The following is a 22248-nucleotide window of genomic DNA, read 5'->3' on the forward strand; positions in this document are numbered from 1 at the left end:
TATAATAACAGTAATGTTCTCAAGGAAAAGGGAGCAGACCTGGAAACATCACATGTATAGTAGTTATTTCAGTGGTTCTCTGATCCAAGATGAGCTACCATTTCCCAGACTTTTGAAAGTAACTCAAAGCAGATGAAACAGAACAAATTTCAATTGCCTCAAGCCATTGCTAAAAATATAGCATAAAAAGCAGCTCTTTAAATGTTTTTTATAAAAAAAATTGTTGCTTAATCTAAAAATATATGCATTGGTGCTTATACTTCAAAAAATTTCGAGTCAAACGCAAATACAGTTTTATTAGGGAAATTAATTTTTAAGTTCAATTTAGATTCTAGGCAGTGCTTGAAGCTTTTCATTTTGTTTTTCTGGTTTTCTTTTTTGAGGATGAAAATGCATCCAGCTTTTCCCCTCATTCGCTGCTATGCCCCTCATCTCTCTTTATATTATTTTTTTTTATAGCATTTAAAATCACTGCTACATGATATGTTTATTTACTCTGTCTTCTCTATAGTATAAGTTTTTGAAGTCAGGGATTTTGTTTTGACCTTGGTTTTTATCTCCAGTACTGAATGCTACCCAGCACATAGTAAGTGCTTAACAAATATTGTTCAGTGAATGAATGAGTGGAAACTCCCACATTACTGCTTATGACTTCCACTAGAATCGAGTATTCTGATTATTCTTGACTCTCTTATATTGGAGCTAGGCCATGGCTTCTGTTTCTAATTTGGTCTCTGAACCCTGAGAAATTGGGGTAGCAGTTGTGGGGGTCCATAGGACAGAGGTATCTCCAAAGGTCTCCTATATATTCCCACAGGATATTCCTCTGCTATTGGAATCTTGACAGCATCATCATCATCACCACCTACAACTCAGCACAGTGCCAAGGCATGGCAGCTATCTAACAGGTGCTGTGGTGAATACATAAATAAATGGGAAAGGTGAGCTCCTAAGGCTTTGATATAGGCGTGTCATGGGCTCCTAGGGTAGAACTGCCAGGCCAGAAAGAATTACAATTTTAGAAAGATGGAGAATTATGAAACAAGGGTGGTGTGGATAAAAACACCCAGTTTGCCTGGCCGGTGTTGCTCAGTGGTTGAGCGTCAACCTATGAACCAGGAGGTCACAGTTCGATTCCTGGTCAGGGCACATGCCTGGGTTGTGGGCTTGATCCCCAGTGGAGGGCATGCAGGAAGCAAATGATCGCTGATTCTCTTTCATCATTGATGTTTCTCTCCCTTCCTTCCCCTCTGAAATAATTTAAAAAAAAATTTTTTTAAAAAGCACCTAGTAAAATTTCACCCCTGTTTCCTTCAGATTCATTCATTTATTTATCCATCCATCTGGTTATTTGAAACATGTTGCTGAGAGTCTGCAAGGTTCCAGGCACTCTGGGTGAATGAGTTTGAAACAGTCCCCTCAAGGAGCTTCTAGTCCAGGGGAGAACATTGATGAGCAATCAGGTGCTTAGGGTACTTGACCAGAACTTGTATGGGGATAAACAATGCCCTCTGGGAGTGTTGAAGAAGCAGACACAGGCACTGTCCAGAAAGGGCAAGGACAATCTTGAATCAAGACTATGGGCTTCCAAGTTGAAAAAAGTGTTTCAAACATTTTCTGCCACTTGGACCTGGATGTTCCGTGTTATATTTTGGTTCTGTAACGAGTGCTTCCTGATGGTGGGGCCCATGTTTGAATCATTCTTTGTTCGTTTCTGCACCGAACATGTACAAGGTAAACACTTAATAAGTATCAATGGTCATTAATACTTATTTAGGCCACTGGGATGCCATTTCATGGCGTGAAACAGTAATTTAAGGAGTGAGTCGGATGCTGTGTTGGTAATCTAAGAAGTGCCAAGCAAAAGCTCCATGCTGAAAGAATTCGGATCATTTGTCATGAAACTGATTAAGGTGGAGCTGCCAACTTCACCATTTGATTCAACATGAAACTTGGAAGATTCTTAAGTGGCTCAATTCTTTACCCTTGAGGTTAATATAAATACTTACAGGAAGCTGAATGGGATTATTCCCTCTTTGAATACCCACAGTTCGACAGCTCCACTGATCAGAAATAACTGTCACGGACACACTGTCTCTGTAAGAAGCAGCTCTGGGGTTTTAGAGCCATGGAAACACTGGAGGTAGGTAGCTCCCAGCATACAGGTGACATTCAGGCCCATGACTTCCTAGATTCAAAGCTAAATAAGAATCCTGACAAAATGAAATGGGCCGAAAGACAAAGCTGGACATTCACCGTGCAGCTGCAGGCATCTGAAGGTCATTGCTAAGGGGACACACACACACACACTCACACTCACATACACGTCAGGACCCACTAGACGCCATAAGGTGGGCAGGACCAAAGCAGAGAATGAAAGTGAAAGCCTAGGAACTGTTGACTGGTGAAGGGTAAACACAAAAGACTTGGTACCTTTTTAAGCATCTCACTCATCTCTCAGAGGCAAGAAAGAAAGAAGGAAAGAAACAAGAGAAAGACTTCATTAGCGGAAACAATCTATTTTCAAAAACTTGTTTTTACCAAGACAATGTTGGAATAAGAGTTTCAGGATTTGCTACGGATTTTTTAGAAAATCCCATAAGTAAATAACTTAAAAAAAAAATCGCATGAAATGGCTCCGTGTGGCATGATGGTGGAGGGAAGACTAATCCCCGAATCCTGGAAGTTGCAGTCAGTGGGAAAAGATTCCAGGTGTGGGTCCCTGGTAGTTTAGGGAGAGCTGCTCTTTCCTGAGTAAAGTACAGGGAAGCCCTGAGGGACGTTGTCTGCCTCTGTGCGTTTAGGACCATGAGGGTGCTGTCAGCCCAGGTACCTTCCTTATCCAAAAGCATCAGAGAATCTGGGCTCCCGGGGTTTCTGGTGGCCTCGTTTTTAGAGGTCTCAGAGAAATGCTGCCTGCAGCCACAGCGGGGCAGTGAAATGCTGCCAAAGGCAGGAGGACAGACTGGTTATCTGCTTTGAAGAAGGAAGGCTGCAGGATGTGGGAACTAGGTCTCAGAGCCCCGGAGGCCTGGAACATTCTATGATAGGAGGCCAGTGCCCTTGAATGCGCCACGTGCCAGGGGGTCTCTGATGTCCTCCTTCTAGCCACAGTCACAGGTGGACAGCGGCCACAGGTTTTGGAGATCACCCACGGGGGGATGGGGTGGGCGGGGGGGGGGGGGGGAGATTAGCTGACTATGTTCTCTCCTGATAGAATACACAGATACTGTGAAACCATCCTGAATGGGAGCATCCTGCTGTGTAAACATGCCTGCTGGCATTCTCTCCAGATGACACATTCTGAATATGCTTCCTTTTCTAAACTATTTAGAAATGCACGCATATATCTAACATGCTTTCTAGACAGCATCCTTGTTACAACTTTGGTGATAAAGACCAGCACATAAGAGGAATTTGGATTTCGGTAGATTTGTTTTTCCAATCATCCTTTATGTCTTCTGCAAATGCCTTACAAATGGGGAATAACAAGAGTATATTCCTCTGTGAACCAAATTGTGGTACTGAAAAGGAGAGAGAGGATGTGCTCATTGAAGAAAACCTCCATCTGAGTCTTAATGACAGCGGATACAGAGTCGGCATAGTGATCGATGCAGTACAGCTTAGTAGCTAACAACTTGGGCTTGTAAGCGCCAAGGAATTTTTATGTGCTTTTCTAGGCTGTTAGTTGTATTCCTCATGCCTAAAAAGCACCTGCTACATAGAAGATTCTCTGCAAATGGTGAGTAGATCAGGTTTCAAGTTGGACAGACGTTTTGTTGTCAGCTCTGCCCTTACTCCCTGGGTGAACCAGGATAAGAGGAGCTTTATTTCCTCACCTCCCATTGGAGACCCACCTCACATGACAGCGGGACTATTAAAGGGGAGAACGTAAGTCAAATGCCTGACTTAGTGCTCTGGACAGAGGAAGAACTCAGGCCCTGTTTGTGGTGGTTGTTATTACTGTGTTAGTTCACAATGATAAGAGGTCATGGTCAATAGTTTCTCCCCAATCCAATGAGGGTGGCTCGCCTCAAGGCTGCACGGGCATGCTACATGAACACAGTACCCGCCCCCGCTTCCACCCACTAGGAAGGGTGGGAAACAGCTGCTAGCAAATGAAAGTTCTGGAAGCTCTTTTTTTTCTAGAGCTGTGCAAAATTAGAGTGCCTGTGCACATATCTATTTCTATCCGGAGACACTGGAATGACTGGAGGTCACCCCTGAAGGTCACCTAGCCTTAGAATCCTGTGCATCGATTCAGTGCACAGCACAGCCAGAGATGTGAGGTCATGCAGATGTATGTTAGCGTGTTTGCCAAAACATGTCCAGATGAAGAGTCCTATTTCGTCTCCCTCCCACTGAGAAAATTCTGAAAGGGGAGCATGTTTATGTTCGTCTTGCTTTGCCTAAAAGCTGACAATGCTGATTGACCTAATTGTTGGCTGGGTGGAAATGCAGACCCAAATGCTGCTCTCTCCCCTTCATTCTGTCCAAGCAGACGGAGCACTGAGTGGATTTGGAGAAAGGAAACCTCTGCTGTGCCCCGCCGTCCCAGTTCACCCCAGCATGGCCTAGCGAGCATTTCTCCTGTGTTGCCAACGTCATACATGACGGACATGTACCAGACTTACCTTTTCTCGCACCGACTCCCCGGGAACCAGTTGAGGCTCGATGGTGATGAACAGGGTGATGTAGGAGCCTTCACTGAGGCTGCGGACGGAGTCAAAGTCCCGCTCGGTGATCACACTCCGCTCCTTACTGTAGCCCAGGAGGACAGGGGGGATGTCTATTTTAAATGTTCCATCGATCTGTGCACAAAACATGACTCGGTAAACTTCCCGGTCATTTTCCAACAGACGCTCAAAGCAAGTGTTGCTTCATTGTCTGATGAATTCACTAAGGACTGCCCAGACTGGCATCCAGGGTCGCCCATCTTTCCAGCCCGTCTCTCTCTCTCTCTTTTTAATCCTCACCTGAGGATATTTTTCCATTGATTTTTAGGGAGAGTGGAAGAGAGAGGGAAAGACAGAGAGAAACATCGATGTGAGAGAAACACATCGATTTGTTGCACCACCAGGGCCCAGGTCAGGGAGGGCCTGCAACCGAGGTATGTGCCCTTGACCAGAAACAAACCCCAGACCCTTCCCTCCACAGGCTGATGCTCTAACAGCCTGTCTCCCTAAGCATTCACAGAAAGGGCTCCCTTTTTCTTCACCTTTTCTTGGTTCAGCTGAGTGTGGACTAGTTATGCATGTTGATACTAACACGAGGAGTCCTGGGTTCACATCCTGAATTAAACTCCACGTCTCAACATATGTGTTTGTAAGAGGGCGAGGATAAGAGTACCTAGTCTGCAGGGCAGTTGCGTGTGCCGGATGCTTTAATAGATGTACAACATGGACAAGAACGCCTGGCGGGTGGTGAACTGCTCAGTAGGTGCTGGCTAGCAGCCACCCCCCTTTTCTGCATGCCCCAGCCTCCCATCTCCACCTTGCAAAATTGTAACGATTTTATGTTATCGCCTTCATGAATTATTTTGTCATCTCCACCAGCCTCACACATAGTTTGTTTTCTTCATTTGTTACACGGGCACATTCTGTCAGACTTTACAGTTGAGTGCATGTTTACGATGTCCCTCCGGATGATTGCTCTTGGTGAACAGAATCCGTAATCCACTCCCTGTGTGTCACCCTTCTCCGATGTACAGCAGTGTTTTGTGTACACAACAGATACCCAGGACATGTGGGCTGACTGGATTATAAGCCACTTTTATGACATGATCGAACTGTGCAGAGATTCAGAAGGGCAGGACTCTTACCGCTTGCAGAGTCAAAGCGACAGTATGTTGATTAGACTACTAGTGGCCCAGTGCACAAAATTTGTGTACATTAAAGGGGATTAATTAGAGGAAATAATTTAATATTGCTATTTGCCCTTTCTCTATAATAGAAGTGTCAGAGATGAAAGAAAATTAGTAAAATGTATATGAAAACCTTCCTCCTGTCAGAGTCTGGGGCACACCACGGGACCCAGAGTCAAGTCCCCGCCCACCCACATGCGCCTCAAAATCGGGTGAGACCCAGACCTGGCCGACCCCTCCCCATTGGGATAGATCCAGACCTGGCTAGTCCCACCCTTGTTAAGCCCCGCTGGACAGGGAATGTAGCCTCAGGCCCCCTGGCCCAGCACCAGGACGGGGGGCATGGCCTGAGGTCCCCCAGCCCAGACCAGGGTGGGGGGGCATGCCTTGAGGTCCCCCGTCAAGCCCAGCCAGGTGTGGGATATGGCCTGAGATCCCCCGTTAATTCCCACCAGGCGGGGGGGGGGGGGGGGGGGCGCGCACAGCCTCAGGTCCCTCAGCCCGGCACCAGGAGGGGGGAACAGCCTCAGATCCACTGTCAAGCCCCATTGGCAGGGGGGTGCAGCCTCAGGTCCCCCCTAGGAGGGAGGCACGGCCTGAGTTCCCCCGACCCAGCACTGGGGGGTACATCTTGAGGTCCCCTGTCAAGCCCCGCCAGGCAAGGGAGCGCAGCCTCAGGTCCCCTGGCTTGGTGCTGGGGTCGGGGGAGCAGCCTGAGGTCCCCTAGCCCAGCACCAGGATGGGAAGTGCACCTTGAGGTCCCCTGTCAAGCCCCTCCGGGTAGGGGGCGTGGCCTGAGATCCCCTGTCAAGCCCCACAGGGCTGGGGAGGGCATAGCCTCAGGTTCCTGCTGATTGCTTGTTAAGGCTCCTATGGGAACTTGCCTCAGCTGTGGGTGCAGCAATCTTTGTGACGGAGTGATGGTTAATTAGCATATTCCCTCTTTATTAGATAGGATTTCGTGCTACAAACCAGTTCAGGGCTGGGATGTGAAGGTATAGAATTCAAATTTTTGTTTCACTCTTCAGTGGCATTTGTGTCTCAGGAGAAATAGGGAAAGGTTTTAAATTAGAAGTGGACATGACTTCCAGGGAGGAAGGGACATTACCTGGATATAGTCAAGGAGATTCATCCATCAAGAAGGGGTTAGCATACGCTCCTCTGAGTACTCTTCTGAATGTGAAATTCAGCAGCGGCCAAATCACATGGGCAATTTCGGTTGCAGAATGACGTGCTTTACATTTTTTTTTTTTGTCATTTAAAATATATTCGAGGAAGGAAATGTGAATTCTTTTGGCAAGCATGTCATAGCAGCATCACCTGTAGACTGTCCCTTTTTTCTGGGGAGGATGCACTTCCCAAGGACCCATGAGACTGTAACCAACCAGGGCCTCTCAGGGTTGAGGCTTGGTCTTGGCCCTGCCGGACTCTGTGGCCCAGGCAGTATTGCTCTGCAACCTCGTCGCCTGGGGAATTGAAGCCTCCTTCCTTAGCTGTGTGAGATTAGCCACAGTCTGGTGGCTCAACGCCTCTTGTTGCCATGGACTCAGTGCTGGGACGTTACAGCCACTTCAGAATCTCTAACTGTCCCAGATGGGAGGCGATAGGTCATGGAAGAGTTGTTAACCTAACGGATGCCTTTAGAAAAACTGCTAAACTCTGAAGAAGGATGTCTTAGCTGAGCGAATCTCTGCTAACCATTCTTCTTGTTTGAAATGGTGAGGACTCTAGAAACATTCATGAAATGCACTTGACTCAATGGGCCATCCAATGTCCTGACTGATTTCTTCAAGTTACTTCCCGGCATCTGTCCATTCCACTTTGTCACTTTTTACAAGTTTCCACCTTGTTCCACCTTCTCCTTCACTTCTACTTAAATGTTTTAAAAAATCTCAGATTGGAACAGTCATATATTAACAACTAACTCTAAGGAAGATGGGTATTTAATAAGTGGTGCAAATCTGACCGAAAACCAATGCCTTTATATAGTGGTTTTTATGTTTCCCAGGGGGCTTGGCCCATAGGTTCTCTCAGAGTTGGCGGTACATACCCCCAGAGAAAGTTTAACAAGAAAATGGGTAGAGCAGTTCCCCATTCCCATGGCATTCCAATGCCAGATGCTTACCCTTGCTTGGCAATATATTGTGCTAAATGGAATTTTCACACATCCCAGCCAGTGTCTCTCAATACGCGTGTGGATTCCACTTCCTCTTTCCCGGTCATCCTAAAGGAGGGGTGGGTAGTAATAATCGGTTAGGAACTCCAGACACTCACTTGGTGAATTTTGCAGCAGGATTTGGACTGAAAGTACATGGGCTTAGGTTAGACCAGTGGTCGGCAAACTCATTAGTCAACAGAGCGGCAAACCGCGGCTCGCGAGCCGCGGTTTGCCGACCACTGGGTTAGACTGACCTAAGTCACATTCTGGCTCATATGCTTAATGGTTTTATGACCCGAAGAAAGTCTGAACCTCAGTGTCCTCACTACTAAGTTGGAGATTGAACAGTCTATGTCACAGCATTATTTTAGAGTTAAATAGGAAAAGATGTGTGAAGAGCACCTGGTACAATTCCTGGAACATAATCGACAATAGAAACGCTAGTGCCCTTTCTCTCTTTCCCCATGGGTAATGTCAAGTTTCAGACGTTCAAAATACAAGAAAGATGGACAACGGGTTCGGGTCTTATATGGTGGACGGAGGACGTGAGAATGAGTGCAGACATCTTCCTGGAACGGGGAGCTCACCTCTGAGACATCAAACAGCACTTCATCAAAAATGTTAATGAACACGTCGTCCTTCACTGACTGCAAGCTGGGCGTGCTGTAATCCCCATTCGGGGCCCTGCAGGTGGGCACACGTGACCAGGGGACAGGGGAATGGGAAAAACAGAAATAATGAGCACACAAACGTCAGCGTTTAAAAAGTGCTCCAACATGAGCACAGCTGTGAGGATTAGGAGCTGTGCTTTCTGTTAAAGGTTTGTCTGCACAGGGGAGACACCATAACATAATGCCCGTAACAGCCACACAGAAAGGGCACTAAACCCTCTGTCTGCTGGCAATCACCATACTGTTGTCTGTATCTGTTTTTTTCTTTTTTTTTTGCCTAATTTCTTCACCTTTTTCACCCAGTGCACCCCCCTCAACCTCACCCCCTCCCCTCTGATAGCTGTCAGTCTGTTCTCTGTATCTATATGTTTCTATTTTCTTTGTTTGTTCATTTTGTTCATTAGATTCCACATAGGAAGGAAATCAAATGGAATTTGTCTTTCTCTGACTGGCTTGTTTCTCTTAGCATAATGCTCTCCAGGTCCATCCATGGTGTTGCAAAGGGTAAGATTTCCTTCTTTTTTTAAATGCCTATGTATTTCTGGTAAGAGAAAAGCATGATTTCGGAAAACGAGAGAGTCTCAAATTTACTTAAAGCTTCCAGAGCTGGGGAGACAAGGAAGAAAGGAGAAGCAGTGGAGGGAGGGGTCGTGGGTGAAGGAGAGGGGAGGCTTGGGCCATAAGCAGGCAGAGCCAGGAGAGGAGGGTGGTGTCCTGCAGTGAGCCTGAGTCTCACAAGTTGGACATTTTCCCACTTTATTATTTTTTAAAATTCTCACCCAAGGATATTTGTTCCATTGATTTCTAGAGAGAGTGGAAGGGAGGGAGGAGGGAGGAGAAAGAGAGAGAGACACGTCGAGTGGTTGCCTCCCGCAGGTACCCCTACTAGGGCTGGGGAACCCGCAACCGACGTATGTGACCTTGACTGGTAATTGAATCCCTGACCCTTCGGTTTACAGGCCAACTCTCTCACCACTGAGCAAAACTGGCTAGGGCCCTACTTTATTCTTGATGGCAGTGAGTTGTGGCACAGGAAGGAAACCAAAGGGACTTGGTGTCAGGACTCCCCATTCTTGTTTCAGCTCATTAGCTGCACAAACTTTCACCTCAGCCATTTCCCTCTGAGCCTCTGTTTCCTTCCCGTCTCTTCAAAATATCCTCTAGTGCTTTAAAGAGTACCATGTGCTTACCTAAACGGAAGTTCAAGTTCTTCATTCCAGCTGGGGTTTGGTCCTTCGGCCGTTGTGGTATGGCAAATTGTTCGTTGAAAAGAGACTTCTACAAAAGGACGTACTAAAACCTTAAAATCAAAAGCAACTTGTAAGAGTCCATACAGTTAGTTGAATTATTTTGCTCTTTGCGGAGGTGGAATATGTTTGCTGGATAGTATACATCCAAAAAAAATGAAGCAGAAAACAGGCCAGGAAGTTTCCAGGGAATTCTTAAAAATGTAAGGGGTGAGATTCTAAGCAGAGACCTGGCACAGGGTCATCTCACCTGGCCGAGGGGGTAGTCGGCACTGTGGGTTGGGCTGTGTGTGGTTGGGGAAGCAGCGTGCCTTTCCCTGAAAGTTCTTGAAGACCTTGATGGCTGCTGGAATTTGCTAGGAGGGAAAATGTATGAAAAAAATAAACGACAGGAAAAGACTAATTGTATATTGAACAGATGGTTATTCCAAAGATGTATGGCTCTGGTGACAGATATTCTCTCTAAGCTTGCTGACCCTTTTGGAAGGCTTTTAGTATGCTCTGGTCATCCCCAGTCACCCAGTGATCACTACAGACTCCCCAACTTCCATCCCTAGACCCACCTGTATAGCTAAGGACAGAGGACAGAGTCCTCTTCTCTCTCCTCTGGGAGGGGGTGCCTGAGTGAGAACTTGCCCTTTCCCCATAAATGAACCTCAATCCCTCTTAGGTAGCAGTATCCGAAACTTCCTGACCAGCCTTCTTTGTCTCGAACTAATTCCTCTCCTACTGTATTTTCTTTGAACCTGCCTTCTCCAGGAACCTTGACCTACAAATCCTAAGTAAACACCTCTCTGGACCTCCCAAGCCTCAGTGGCAAAAGGGCGGGGTCAGGGGTTCCTAGCTTGAGTTAGGAGCCATGGATCTTGTTGTCTTTCTCTTTTAAAGAGCTGCTATTCATATATATATATATATATATATATATATATATATACACACACACACACACATATATATGTATATATGTGTATACATATGTATATATATGTGTATATATATATACATATATATGTATGTACATATATATATATATGTTTTTATTGATTTTAGAGAGGAAGGGAGAGGGAGAGAGAGAGATACAAGCATCAAGGATGAGAGAGAATCATTGATTGGCCACCTCCTGCATATGCCCAACTGGGGATCGAGCCCGCAGCTGGGCATGTGCCCTGACTGGGAATCAAACCATGACCTCCTGGTTCATAGGTTGACGTTCAACCACTGAGCCACGCCGGTTGGGCAAGAGCTGATATTCTTAAAGAAATGAAACTCATCTCCAGAGAGCTCCACCTAGGTACCTTTCCCTTCCTCTCCCATGAGAAGCTGATGCTTGGTGGGTGGTACCCTGGCTGGATGGACCACTTCCATCACATGGCGAAGAAGGAAGCAAACCCAAAGAGGGAAGCCAGCAAGGGAGATGATGGGGCCTCAAAAGAACCATCCTAATCTTTACAGTCTACCCTTAGTTCAGCTGCACCTCTTATCCTTGAGTTCCGTGAGACAGTCCCATAATCCCTTCTTTAGCCTAAATTGACCAAGTTGGTTCTATTACTTGCAACTAATGCGAGTCCGACTTTGGCCCCCACAGAATAACACTATGTTAAAAACAGGAAAACGTGTGCTATAGAGAAGTGATGGGTGTGGCCAGGACCCCACATGGTCCATCCAGAGCTGCCTGAGGGCTCTCACCTTGCGGTTGGTCTCCTCACAGGAATGTCATAGGCCCGGATGATGTTCACCAGCAGCTTTATGTCTCCATCGGACAGGTTTTGGGCTGTCACCTTCTTCCGACCTTTTCTCCTTGGCCTCAGGGGTCGCTTTTGTTCTGCCAGCTTGAAAAGGCTCAGGCCCAAAATGCTAATGATTACAGAACAGAATTAGGACTCCAAGGAAAAGAAAGATCTGGAAAGTCACCAGACAACTCAAGCTCTGCCCCAAGGTCCCTTATAGGCCCCTGAAAACTGTCTTTCTAAATAGCGTGGAAATCATCAAGAAATTCTCCTAAGATGGGAGTGATCCTGCTGTATGGATTATTAACATTTATTGTAGCTGCTACTGATCAGAGGAAGAAAAGGGTATTCTGGGCCCTCCCTGAGTTTCCCTCTTGCTTTCCTTCTTGCTTACCCTGCAGCCCCTCAAACCATCCCCTTCTCTCCTACTCTCTGCCTTTGCCTGTCCCTGGTCCCTGCACAGGGGCACCTCCCTCTGCCTTCCTCCTCAGGGCAGGATCTCCCCATTAGGAGCCCCGGGCACATCAGCTAGAAGGGGATCCCGCTCCTGAGCCCCTTGAGCACTTTCTTGATGCCCCATCTTCCTGGCAGCTGACTTTACTGCCCTTCCAGGCACTTCCTGGGATACCTCACTCTCTGGCGTTAGACAAGACTGGGTATGAATCCAGGCTCCACTTGCTCTTTGACCTTGAGCAAATGACTTCACCCTTTTAAGCCTCTGTTTTATCATCTGTAAAATGGGGTTCCATGCTATCTCCCGGGTTGTTGAGAGGATCAGGTAAGGAGGTGCCTGCAGAGCACCGGGGCTCTGATCTAGTACAAGCAGAGGTGAAGTGCTAGGTGTGGGGTGATGACAGTAGTTATGACGCCAGCGACTATGCTGGAGGAGGAAGGGAGATGGCAGGGGGAGCTCAAGGATCTCACATCTCCCTACCTCTCACTGAGATGATGTCACATAAACACTTCCTGGAAGATGAGAGCAACATGCTCAGTGACTCATGGGAGAAAGGGCCCTGGAGCCAATAATTAAGTTGGGCCCAGAGACTAAACAGAAGCCCAGATATGGCTCTGTATCTGGCAGCTGACATGACTGACGACACCAGATGGCACAGAACAAAGGCCGTGAGGAGCTGGCCTCCGGCTGCAACACCCACTCTCCTGCTTCCCGGCTTCCCCCTGAGCAGGGCTGGAGCCCTCTGCCCAGGAGGCCCACGCCAGCTGGGGAGGCGCGCTCCCAAGGGCTCCCGGAGCTGCTGTTCCATCCTTCCCAGGGTCTCTATCCCACGGAACAGCAACCATTCATCGGCACCGTCGTGAGTCAGGCACAGTGCTAGGCGCCTTACACAGAATATTTCTAATCCTCACAGGCATAATGTTTACCCCATTTTCCATATGAAGAAGCCGGAGGCTCTGAGCGGTGACAGGATTTGCCAAAGCTCCTCACTAGGGGCAGGGAGCTGGGGTTCAGCCTGGGGTCACTCTGGCTCACAGCCCACCTTCTTCCTTTTAAACATTTACATCTAACATTTATTAACTCACGTAAAACAAGAACAAGCCCATCCATTCCATGTTAACATGATGTACAAGTCTGAAGGCTCGCTCTCCTCTCCAAAACAAAATGTGAGAAGAGGGACATTATTTTACATTTTCTCCAATCTCTTTGTGTGTGTGTGATTACATACATTTCATTATTCTAAATTTATTTTTATTGAGATGCAATTGGATGTATGTTGTGTAAGTGTAAGGTGTACAACCCGTTGGGTTGATGGGTTCCTAGATTTAAGTCTGATTCCCACATGACATCAGCTGACATCTCTATCATGTCACATAATTGTCATGTCTTTTTTTTGTGGTGAGAACAATTAAGATCTAGTCTCTTAGTAACTTTGAGGTTTATAACACAGTACTGTTATCTATAATCACTATGTTGGGCATTAGATGGCCAGGACTTACTTATCTACTAGTATAAATTTGTACCCTGAAATAGCATCTCCTACACCCAGTTCTCTTATACCTCAGCCCTTTTTTTTGATTCCACATGTAAGTGAAATCGTATGGTATTTCTCTTGCTCTGTCTGGCTTAGTTCACTTTGCACAGAGCCCTCTAGGACCACCCCTGTTGTCACGAATTACAGCCCATCTTCTTCAGCGCTCGCTCTCCCAGGACCTACCTAACCCAAACCTGGGACCTGAGAGGGATACCTGTGCCAGGGGCCCTAATGTGACACATCCCCTCCTCTGTTAATACCGCCTCCCTCCCCCGAGAGGGCGTTTCCCCAAGTCTCGATGGCAGTCAGCAAGGGCGCATCTTGGTGGCTGGCACCACGAAATACAGAAACATCTTAGTTTAAAGCCAAGAACAAATCAAAATTAAAAGAAGAAAGAACATACCCTGAGCCTTCAGAACTTAATGCAGAAAGTAAAGCAGATAAAAAGAAAAAGAAATGGAAAAACAGCATGAAAAAAAAAATCACCATCTAGTCTAAGTGTAATTTTCATGACTGAATAAAACATTCGATGACTAGGCTGTGGGCCTGGAGCACAGAGAATGGGTTTGCATGAATCGATGTGGACACAGACTCTCTTCTGTGCGTGGAGGGAGGCAAGGTCAATGTCAGGAGTGGCCGTGGACAGCACAAGGTTTTGTGTCCTTCCCACCCTGACATTGGAGAGGAAATACACGCATAAGAAATAACCCCTTTAGGAGGCCAAGAGATTCAGTCCCAGGAAGGGTAATGGGGTTAATGGACTGCCCAAGACCACCAGTGGAGAAAGTTATCTTCCATCTTTTGTGCATCCACCCCAAGTTGAGACAATTTGAATTTTTTTTCTAAATGATAGTAAGACAATCACACATATACAGTCAATTTCTAGCTTCTACGTAAACACCCATTTTCCCCGCTGCCCTTGGGCCTCATCAAACACAGCAGCTCTCTCCTCCCAGCTGCAGCGCTGGAACAGACCTCCCAGCCTCCCAGATCCCCTGGCCTCCCAGACCTCCGTGGCTGGTTCTCAGCTACCCCACTGCCCCACGATGGGAGAGTAAGGGAAGTTGGCATGGGGAGGAGTGTGTGCAGGAGGGAAATGCTGTCAGACTTGGACTGCAATGGCAAAGGCTCGGCCTGGCCGGTGTGGCTCAGTTGGTTGAGCATCGTTCCATGCATCAAAAGGTCACCGGTTCGATTCCCCAGTCGGTTCCAGGCTTGACCCCCGGTGGGGGTGCTTAAGGGAGGCAACTGATCTAGGTTCCTCTCTCTCTCTCTCTCTCTCTCTCTCTCTCTCTCTCTGTCTCCTTTTCCCTCCCTTGATCTCTAAAAATCAATAAAAACATATTAAAAAATAATGGCAAAGACTGGTGAAGCTGACATGGCAGTAGTGGGAAGGGAGACAGGTTTCCTGGGCCCGTGATAGAGAGGATCTCATGTGACTAACAGAGACCCCTCACCTAATGCAATCGTAAGGCATTAATCAAGCTTTATCTGTTTCTAGAATTATTCGTGGCCCAAATACACACTAAACAATGATAAGCATCTTAGATTTACATGAAATTTTTAATATAAAGCAATAAAGATAATTTTTAGAAGGAACAAAAGTTTGCTTTTACCTGATATTGGGAACTTCTTCTTCAACTATTAAATCCGTAAGAAGAAAATGGTGTTTTGCAATTAGGAAACGATTTAACACAGACTCCCTAACCTGGGGAAGGAAAGCAGTTTCATTTAAAAGTTCTCATTCTAAGACCTTCATGGGTCCCTCCGAGACTTCTCTGAGTCTTCACCCCAGTGTCACTTCAGGGCAGCCCCCACCCGGCACCCTCACTTTCTCCGCAGCATGACTTCCGACTGTACACCACCCGCTTTGCTCACTAGTACAAGTTCCTAAGGCAGAGGGCCGCTGCTCTGCTCACCGCCCAGTTCCCAGGACCTGGAAGTCCGACACACAGGGAGTGAAAGTGTGCTGAACGGAGGAACAAACAAAAACCAGGCCCCGTCTCGGAGCACGCGCAATTCCGACGTGATTCTTGAGGTCCTCCCCTATTCAGACTGATTTACTTCCTAATACTCCTTCAAATAAAGGACCTCTTAAATGTTGTAAACTGTTGTTGTTGTTTTATACATGAGCTATAAGGCAGATCAATTGGATGGGAAAAATGTACCATAGTCACAGAAGCCTTTCTTATAAGTTAAATTTATTGAAGAAAGGAAGGAAGAACAAGAGAGAGAGAGAGAGAGAGAGAGAGAGAGAGAGAGAGAGAGAGAGAGGACAAAAAGACACTTTAAGTTTCTAGTGCCTAGGGCAGAAAGTATGTCATTCATTCATTCATTTACTTAGTTATTTATTTTAAATATATTTTTATTGATTTCAGAGAGGAAGGGAGAGGGAGAGAGAGAAAGAAACATCAATAATGAGAGAGAATCATTGACTAGCTGCCTCCTGCACGCTCTCCGCTGGGGATCAAGCCCACAACCCAGGCATGTGCCCTTGACTGGAATCGAACCTGGGACCCTTCATTCCGCAGGCTGACTCTTTATCCACTGAGCCAAACCAGCTAGGGGGGAAGTATGTCATTTATAAACCTTCTATTTTATTGCAAAGATAGTATGATGCAAACACTCAAATACTGTCAAATACTGTTCTTTGTCATCCTACCCCACTTAAGAGAGTCACTGACCACAAGCTGAGATACATCCTAATGTTTTCATACGTTCACAAGATGAAGAGAGCTATTCATCAGTTTCGTATCTGTGACTACAAGACAATCAGCCTTCAGGGGTCAAGCACCACATAGATATTGAAAAGAAGGGGACCTCCCCCCTCCCATCTCAGAGCGCTGGCCATTTCCCTGTAAGGACCGTTCACAGTGGTTTCCTTACCTGCTGGAGGTACTTGGCTACTACCGCCCGGTGGCTATCTATGTGGCCCTTGGTCTCAACGACATTCCTATCTCGTAACCGCTTCTCATAGTCCTAAAGATTAAAGAGAAATAATTTTATGATTTTAAACTATTAGTCATTTCTCATGCCCTCCTGAGATTAGAGAATTTATCGTGTGTGGTTCAAGTTCATAAATGATGGTTCCAATTGTTTCTTCTGCCTTCCTCTGAACATTTGTTTCAGAATTAGCCTTTGATGTGGGAGCCAGAATTCAGAGACAGTTGGTTGATGCCTTGGAAGTAGAAGAGCACCCTGTAATTAGAATTTGAAATGTTCCTGAGGGAAGAAGTAGAGGCCACACAGTAACAGTGGCTGTGGTTCAAGACACTAAGCTCACCCAGCAACTTTGCCAAAGCCTCTGCTTAGTATTGTTCTTTTGTTGTTGTTAATCCTCACCTTAGGGTATTTTTTCCTTTTCCTTTTTTTTTTAGAGATGGAGGGCGGGGACAGAGAGAAAAAGAAAGGAACATCAATATGAGAGAGACACATTGATTGGCTGCTGGGATTGAACCTGCCATCCAGGCCTTGGGAATCAAACCCTTAGGGGCGAAGGCCAATGCTCTAACCCAGTGGTCGGCAAACTGCGGCTCGCGAGCCACATGCAGCTCTTTGGCCCCTTGAGTGTGGCTCTTCCACAAAATACCATGTGCGGGCACACACGTACAGTGTGACTGAAACTTTGTGGCCCATGCGCAGATGTCGGTTTTCGGCTCTCAAAAGAAATTTCATTCGATGTACTGTTGATATTTGGTTCTGTTGACTAATGAGTTTGCCGATCACTGCTCTAACCATTTAGAAACACCAGACAGGGCCCCTCTGCTTAATTTTTGCCTTTTTCTAACTTAAGTAAAGCATTACAAAGGAGCAAAGAGCATCGGTGTGCAGCCGACCTGGTCACCAACTTGGAGTGGGTACTGTCTGCTGAGGCCGCTGCATTTTCTTTTCCACTAATAAAATCCCATGTGGGAGCCGCCATGTCTCCTTCGGTCCTCTCCTGCTCACACCGTACACTCAGGGGCCTCTCCCCCACGCTGTGGAACTCAAGCTGGTCCCAAGATTTTTAGACTTGGGGCAAGAGGACACACCTCTCCCTTCTGGCTGAAATTGGTAGATGTGAACTTGAATGAGGGGGACCCTGGGGCCAACCAGAGAGAGTCCTTCCACAATGGGAGGAAGTGAAGCCACCACAGCAAGGGAAGCCCAGGCAGGACGGGGAGGGGCCCTGGTGGCATTCAGGCCCTGTATTCAGGCGTCACCAAGGGGCACGGATAAACTCCTGCCATTCACACAGCTTTAGGTATTTAGCCCCATTTGGGATTTCATCTTTCAGTAAACTCCTCTTGAAGCCTGAGCTAGTTCAGGTTGTTTTTTTTTTTTTTTTAATATATTTTTATTGATTTCATGAGGAAGGGAGAGGGAGAGAGAGATAGAAGCATCAATGATGAGAGAGAATCCTGGATTGGCTGCCCTCCTGCATGCCCCACACTGTGCCCTGACCAGGAATCAAACCGTGACCTCCAGGTTCATGGGTCAATGCTCAACCACTGAGCCGGCTGGGCTCAAGTTGGGTTTTTATCACAATCACGTGTCCAGACACTGCAGACAAGAACCGAGTAACTGAAAATATTCTCCCAGAACAGCTTCTGCATGAAAAGTCCTACTGGTACCAGTTTCTAATGGCTCTCCATTTACCTCGTCAAATACAACTTCCCCTGTCTGGATTCATTGGCCTGCCCCATCTACACAGGCCAATGACCTGTGAGCCCTCAAAGGTCCCGCCCCGACGGCCCTCAGATGGCTCCTGCTACCCACTCCCCCAAACCCCCACTCTGTGCATCCTGCCACCCTTGCCCAGGATGCCAGCCCTGCTCCCCTCTTCCTTTGTGCCCCTCCCAGCCCAAGGCTGCTCTAATCCTACCCATCTGTTTCCCCACAGTGCTCACCACTGGGCCTTGTGCTTAACCGGTTGGATTAAAATGGCCTTGAACTCCTGACTAAGGCAAGATAATTTGCCACATTAACATGTAAGATATTTCTCAACCCTACAATTCTAATTTTTCTTAGTTTATGTCATTCACTGCATTGAGATAAGAGTTACTTTAAAGATTGGATTAAAGAAAAATAATGGAAAGGTTATGTAAAGTGCTGCAAAAGAGAAACCGTTATTGCTACTGGGAACATATTAACAGCAAGATTCATGGAGAAAGGTTTACCAAGTAGCACAGCAATATTTTATTACCGCCATTTCTTACCTGGAATACCTTTTCCATGATTTCTCGGTCATATGCTGGGATTGGCTTATAATTTCGGAATTCTGGCACCTCTTGGCTTCTGAGACACAGGAGCCTGAATCGTTTGGCTCTATTCAGTTCCTCATCTGAAACGAAGTTAAATTCTCGCTGCAGCTGTTCCAGGCGAAAGAAATCGGGGACGTAGGATTTGCCACTGGTAGCAACCTGTGAAGAACAGAGAATGCAAAATTCCAGACAACGGGCGGGGTTCAGCCAAGGAAAGCCAGCACTGAGTGTTTGGGAATGGAAGCTTAACTGGTTTAGACAGTGAGACTCGATGTGTCCTGCCTTTCACTTAAAGACAAAGTACATTAAAATGTGATGGTAATAAGGAAGATGCTATTAAATCACTTAGTAGCTATAAAAAGTACCACAAATACTTTTTTCCAAAGAAATAGAAATTATAAGGTGCGTTTTTGGTATGTACGTTCCCCTAATAGGTGTTATGAAAATATACAGACTGAACATGAGAGATTTATAAATTATTATATTACTAGGTACCAACTGCAAATAAGGTTACTCACATGCATAGTCTATTTAAAATCATATATATGTGCTTTAAATATCTACATATTTTTAATTAAATTTATTGGGGTGACACTGGTTAATAACATTATGTAGGTTTCAAGTGTACAATTCTATAATTCATTATTTGTACTACACTGCGTTGTGTGCTCACCACCCACAGTCCAGTCTTCCTGCATCACCATATATTTGACCCCCTTTGCCCTCCTCATGTTTTACATTTATTTTGCAACTTTCTCCTAGTCTTATGCCCATATGTAGATACAAGCACAGAGTCCGCCGATCACCTTCGCTTAGCTCCAGGGCCAGGCCCTCCTGTCCCTGAACCTTGATCACTGGGGAGAGTGAGCCAGGGATGGATCTGGGCGCTGACCTCCAATGTGTCTGTACGGTGGCACAGAAAGCTGGCTTCCGTACCTCTGCAGGCTGAGCAGGTGTGGGCTGATGCTGCCCAGGTGTCCCCGAGCTCCTCTGCTGGGCCTTTGCCAGCTGTGACCTCCTCTGGGGCAGAAGGAGAGCCGGGCACAGGGTGTCCTGGGCTTTGTGATGGGGAGGTAACCCTGCCGTGCAAATACTGGTTCTTGAAGAGACCAGTCAGGAAGGCATCCCTGTGTGTGTGCTTCTGAAGGCAGATAGTTATAAAGGGAAAATGAAGGTGACACGTGTCCTATATTACTTCTGATTTAAAGATCATAATCGAACCGTGATTTGAAAAGTTTACATGGAATAGACTACCCTTTAGGGAATATGATCTGTTCTTTCTAACACTTCTCATATCCACAGTAAAAGTATCATGTTGCAAGGAGAGTTTATAAAGACGAGTCACAAGCTTGCTTTGGGACTTAGAAATAGCAGGAGAGAAATGAAAATTTTCATCTTAGTTATAGTTACCCTACGCATCAACTTATACTCATAAACATGATCACAGGATGTGTTGCTATAGTCACTTTCTGGATCATCTACTTGCTTATGATGTTTTTGTGAGAATTATGATCTTGGTATATCTGATACCAAGAAAGATCATTTACTGACTAATGACCCGTTTTATTTATAAATTCACCGAAGAAGAGTTCTAAATGTTATGACAGATACAAGCAGCTTATCCCATAAATACTTAAATGAAACCTAAATAATAATCAAATTAATCATCACACAACAATACAGACAAAACCACTGCTTTTTAGAACGGCCCGTCAGTCCATCAAGGTGAAGAGGGAAGGACACAGCTCTGAAACTAGATGAGCTTGGATCTGCGTTCTCACTAACTGTGTGACCTTGAGCAAGGGACTAAGGGGGAAATCAACACTTTCTTTAGAGCTTTGCAGAGGTTTGAGGTCAGAGATCAACAGCGGCTGATATTTACTGCACGCCCATTGTGTGCCTAGCGAAGTACTGATACGGGGCAGCTCATTGATCCTGACAGCACAGCACCTTGAGGGCATCTCAGGGCTCAGACACATGAGTGCGGCCTGGATCGCACAGCCAAGTGGGTGCAGAGCTGGAATTTATTTATTTTTAAATAAATTTTATTGATTTTAGAGAGGAAAGGAGCGGGACAGAGAGAAACATCAATGATGAGAGAGAATCATGGATTGACTGCTTCCTGCACACTCCCTCCCGCAAGCTGGGCATGTGCCCTGACCTGGAATCGAACTGGGACCTCCTCCTTCATAGGTTGACACTCAACCGCTGAGCCACACCGGCCGGGCCAGAGCTGGAATTTAAATCTGCCATTCTCTCAGCATTTACGCTCTTAAGCACCACCACAGAGAACACGCTATGACAGCCAGCGTGTGAGAAGGGCCGAGCCCTTTCTATTCCTCTCACACCAAGTCCAGACACGGTGTGGTGCATGGCTCTGCTGCCACTTTACCGAGATCAGCTGCATCAGAGGGGCATTGTTGGGGTCGTTCGGATCCAGCTTGGACTCTGCTGCCCACTTGGCCAACTTTTTCATGTCCGTCAGTCCTGAGGTGCCAATAGATGAGATGGCATCTGCTCTTTTCAAAGCGCTGGAAAAAAAGTTCATTCCGTGAGGTGGGCTTGACCACAGAGCAGTTTGCATCAGGACCACAAAATCCCAGGATGCATGGCTTAGGACGCTGCTATTCTGCACCACAGGAAGTCTGACGATAAGGACAGATTTCTGCCACTTTTCTTTACTTGAAGATTGTCATTAAATATAAGGCAGTAAATAAGTATGAATGGTAGGAGGAAATACTTGCAAACCATACATCTGATAAGGGGTTAGTATCCAAAATATATAAGAAACTCATACAACTCAGTAGCAAAGACACCCAAACAATAAAAAAATGGACAAAGGAACTAAACAGACATTTTTCCAAAGTAGAGATTCAAACGGCTGGCAGGTACATGAAAAAGTACTCACCATCACTAATTATCAGGGAAATGCAAATCAAAACCACAGTGGGATATCACCTCATTATCTATTAGGATTACTGTTATCAAGAGAAGAAACATTGATAGGAATGTAAACTGGTGCAGCCACCGTGGGAAACAGTATGGAAGGTCCTCAGGAAATTAAAAGTAGAACTACCATGTGATCCAGCAATCCACTTCTGGGTATATAGCTGAAGAAAATGAAATCGCTATCCCTAAGAGGTACCTGCATCCCCCATTGTCACTGCAGTATTATTTATAACAAGAGGCCCAGTGCAGGAAATTAGTGCATGGGTAGGGTCCCTAGCAGCTGCCGGCCGGCGGCCGGGGCCTCCCTTCCCTGGTTGCTGGCTGCCAGCTGCCAGCCGGGGCCTTCCTTCATTCTGCACTGCCCCCTGGTGGTCAGCGCACGTCATAGTGAGCGATCGAACT

At 46.3% G+C, this 22248-nt stretch overlaps 1 protein-coding gene across 9 annotated transcripts in view; it reads right to left on the reverse strand.

Moving 5' to 3' along the window:
- CC2D2A (coiled-coil and C2 domain containing 2A) overlaps positions 1-22248 on the reverse strand; it is an 82560-nt gene that overhangs the window by 17536 nt on the left and 42776 nt on the right. For 5 of the 9 annotated variants that reach the window (XR_013961298.1, XM_080681920.1, XM_080681925.1 and 2 more), the window contains 10 exons: positions 21290-21428; positions 18853-19056; positions 16541-16633; positions 15271-15362; positions 11626-11793; positions 10190-10295; positions 9883-9992; positions 8609-8705; positions 7989-8087; positions 4635-4811 (listed from right to left, as the gene is read on the reverse strand). Coding sequence is in view for 7 of the 9 variants with exons in the window: in XM_080681920.1 (XP_080538046.1) it covers positions 4635-4811; positions 7989-8087; positions 8609-8705; positions 9883-9992; positions 10190-10295; positions 11626-11793; positions 15271-15362; positions 16541-16633; positions 18853-19056; positions 21290-21428 (1285 nt within the window). In the remaining 2 variants the exon portion in view is untranslated. Of the gene's footprint in view, positions 1-2433; positions 2455-4634; positions 4812-7988; positions 8088-8608; positions 8706-9882; positions 9993-10189; positions 10296-11625; positions 11794-15270; positions 15363-16540; positions 16634-18852; positions 19057-21289; positions 21429-22248 lie in introns of all 9 variants that reach the window. The other 4 variants (XR_013961299.1, XM_080681919.1, XM_080681921.1 and 1 more) reach the window with 1 other exon arrangement.

Source organism: Plecotus auritus (genome assembly GCF_963455305.1).
Source record: "Plecotus auritus genome assembly, chromosome: 1".
Lineage (NCBI taxonomy): Eukaryota > Metazoa > Chordata > Mammalia > Chiroptera > Vespertilionidae > Plecotus > Plecotus auritus.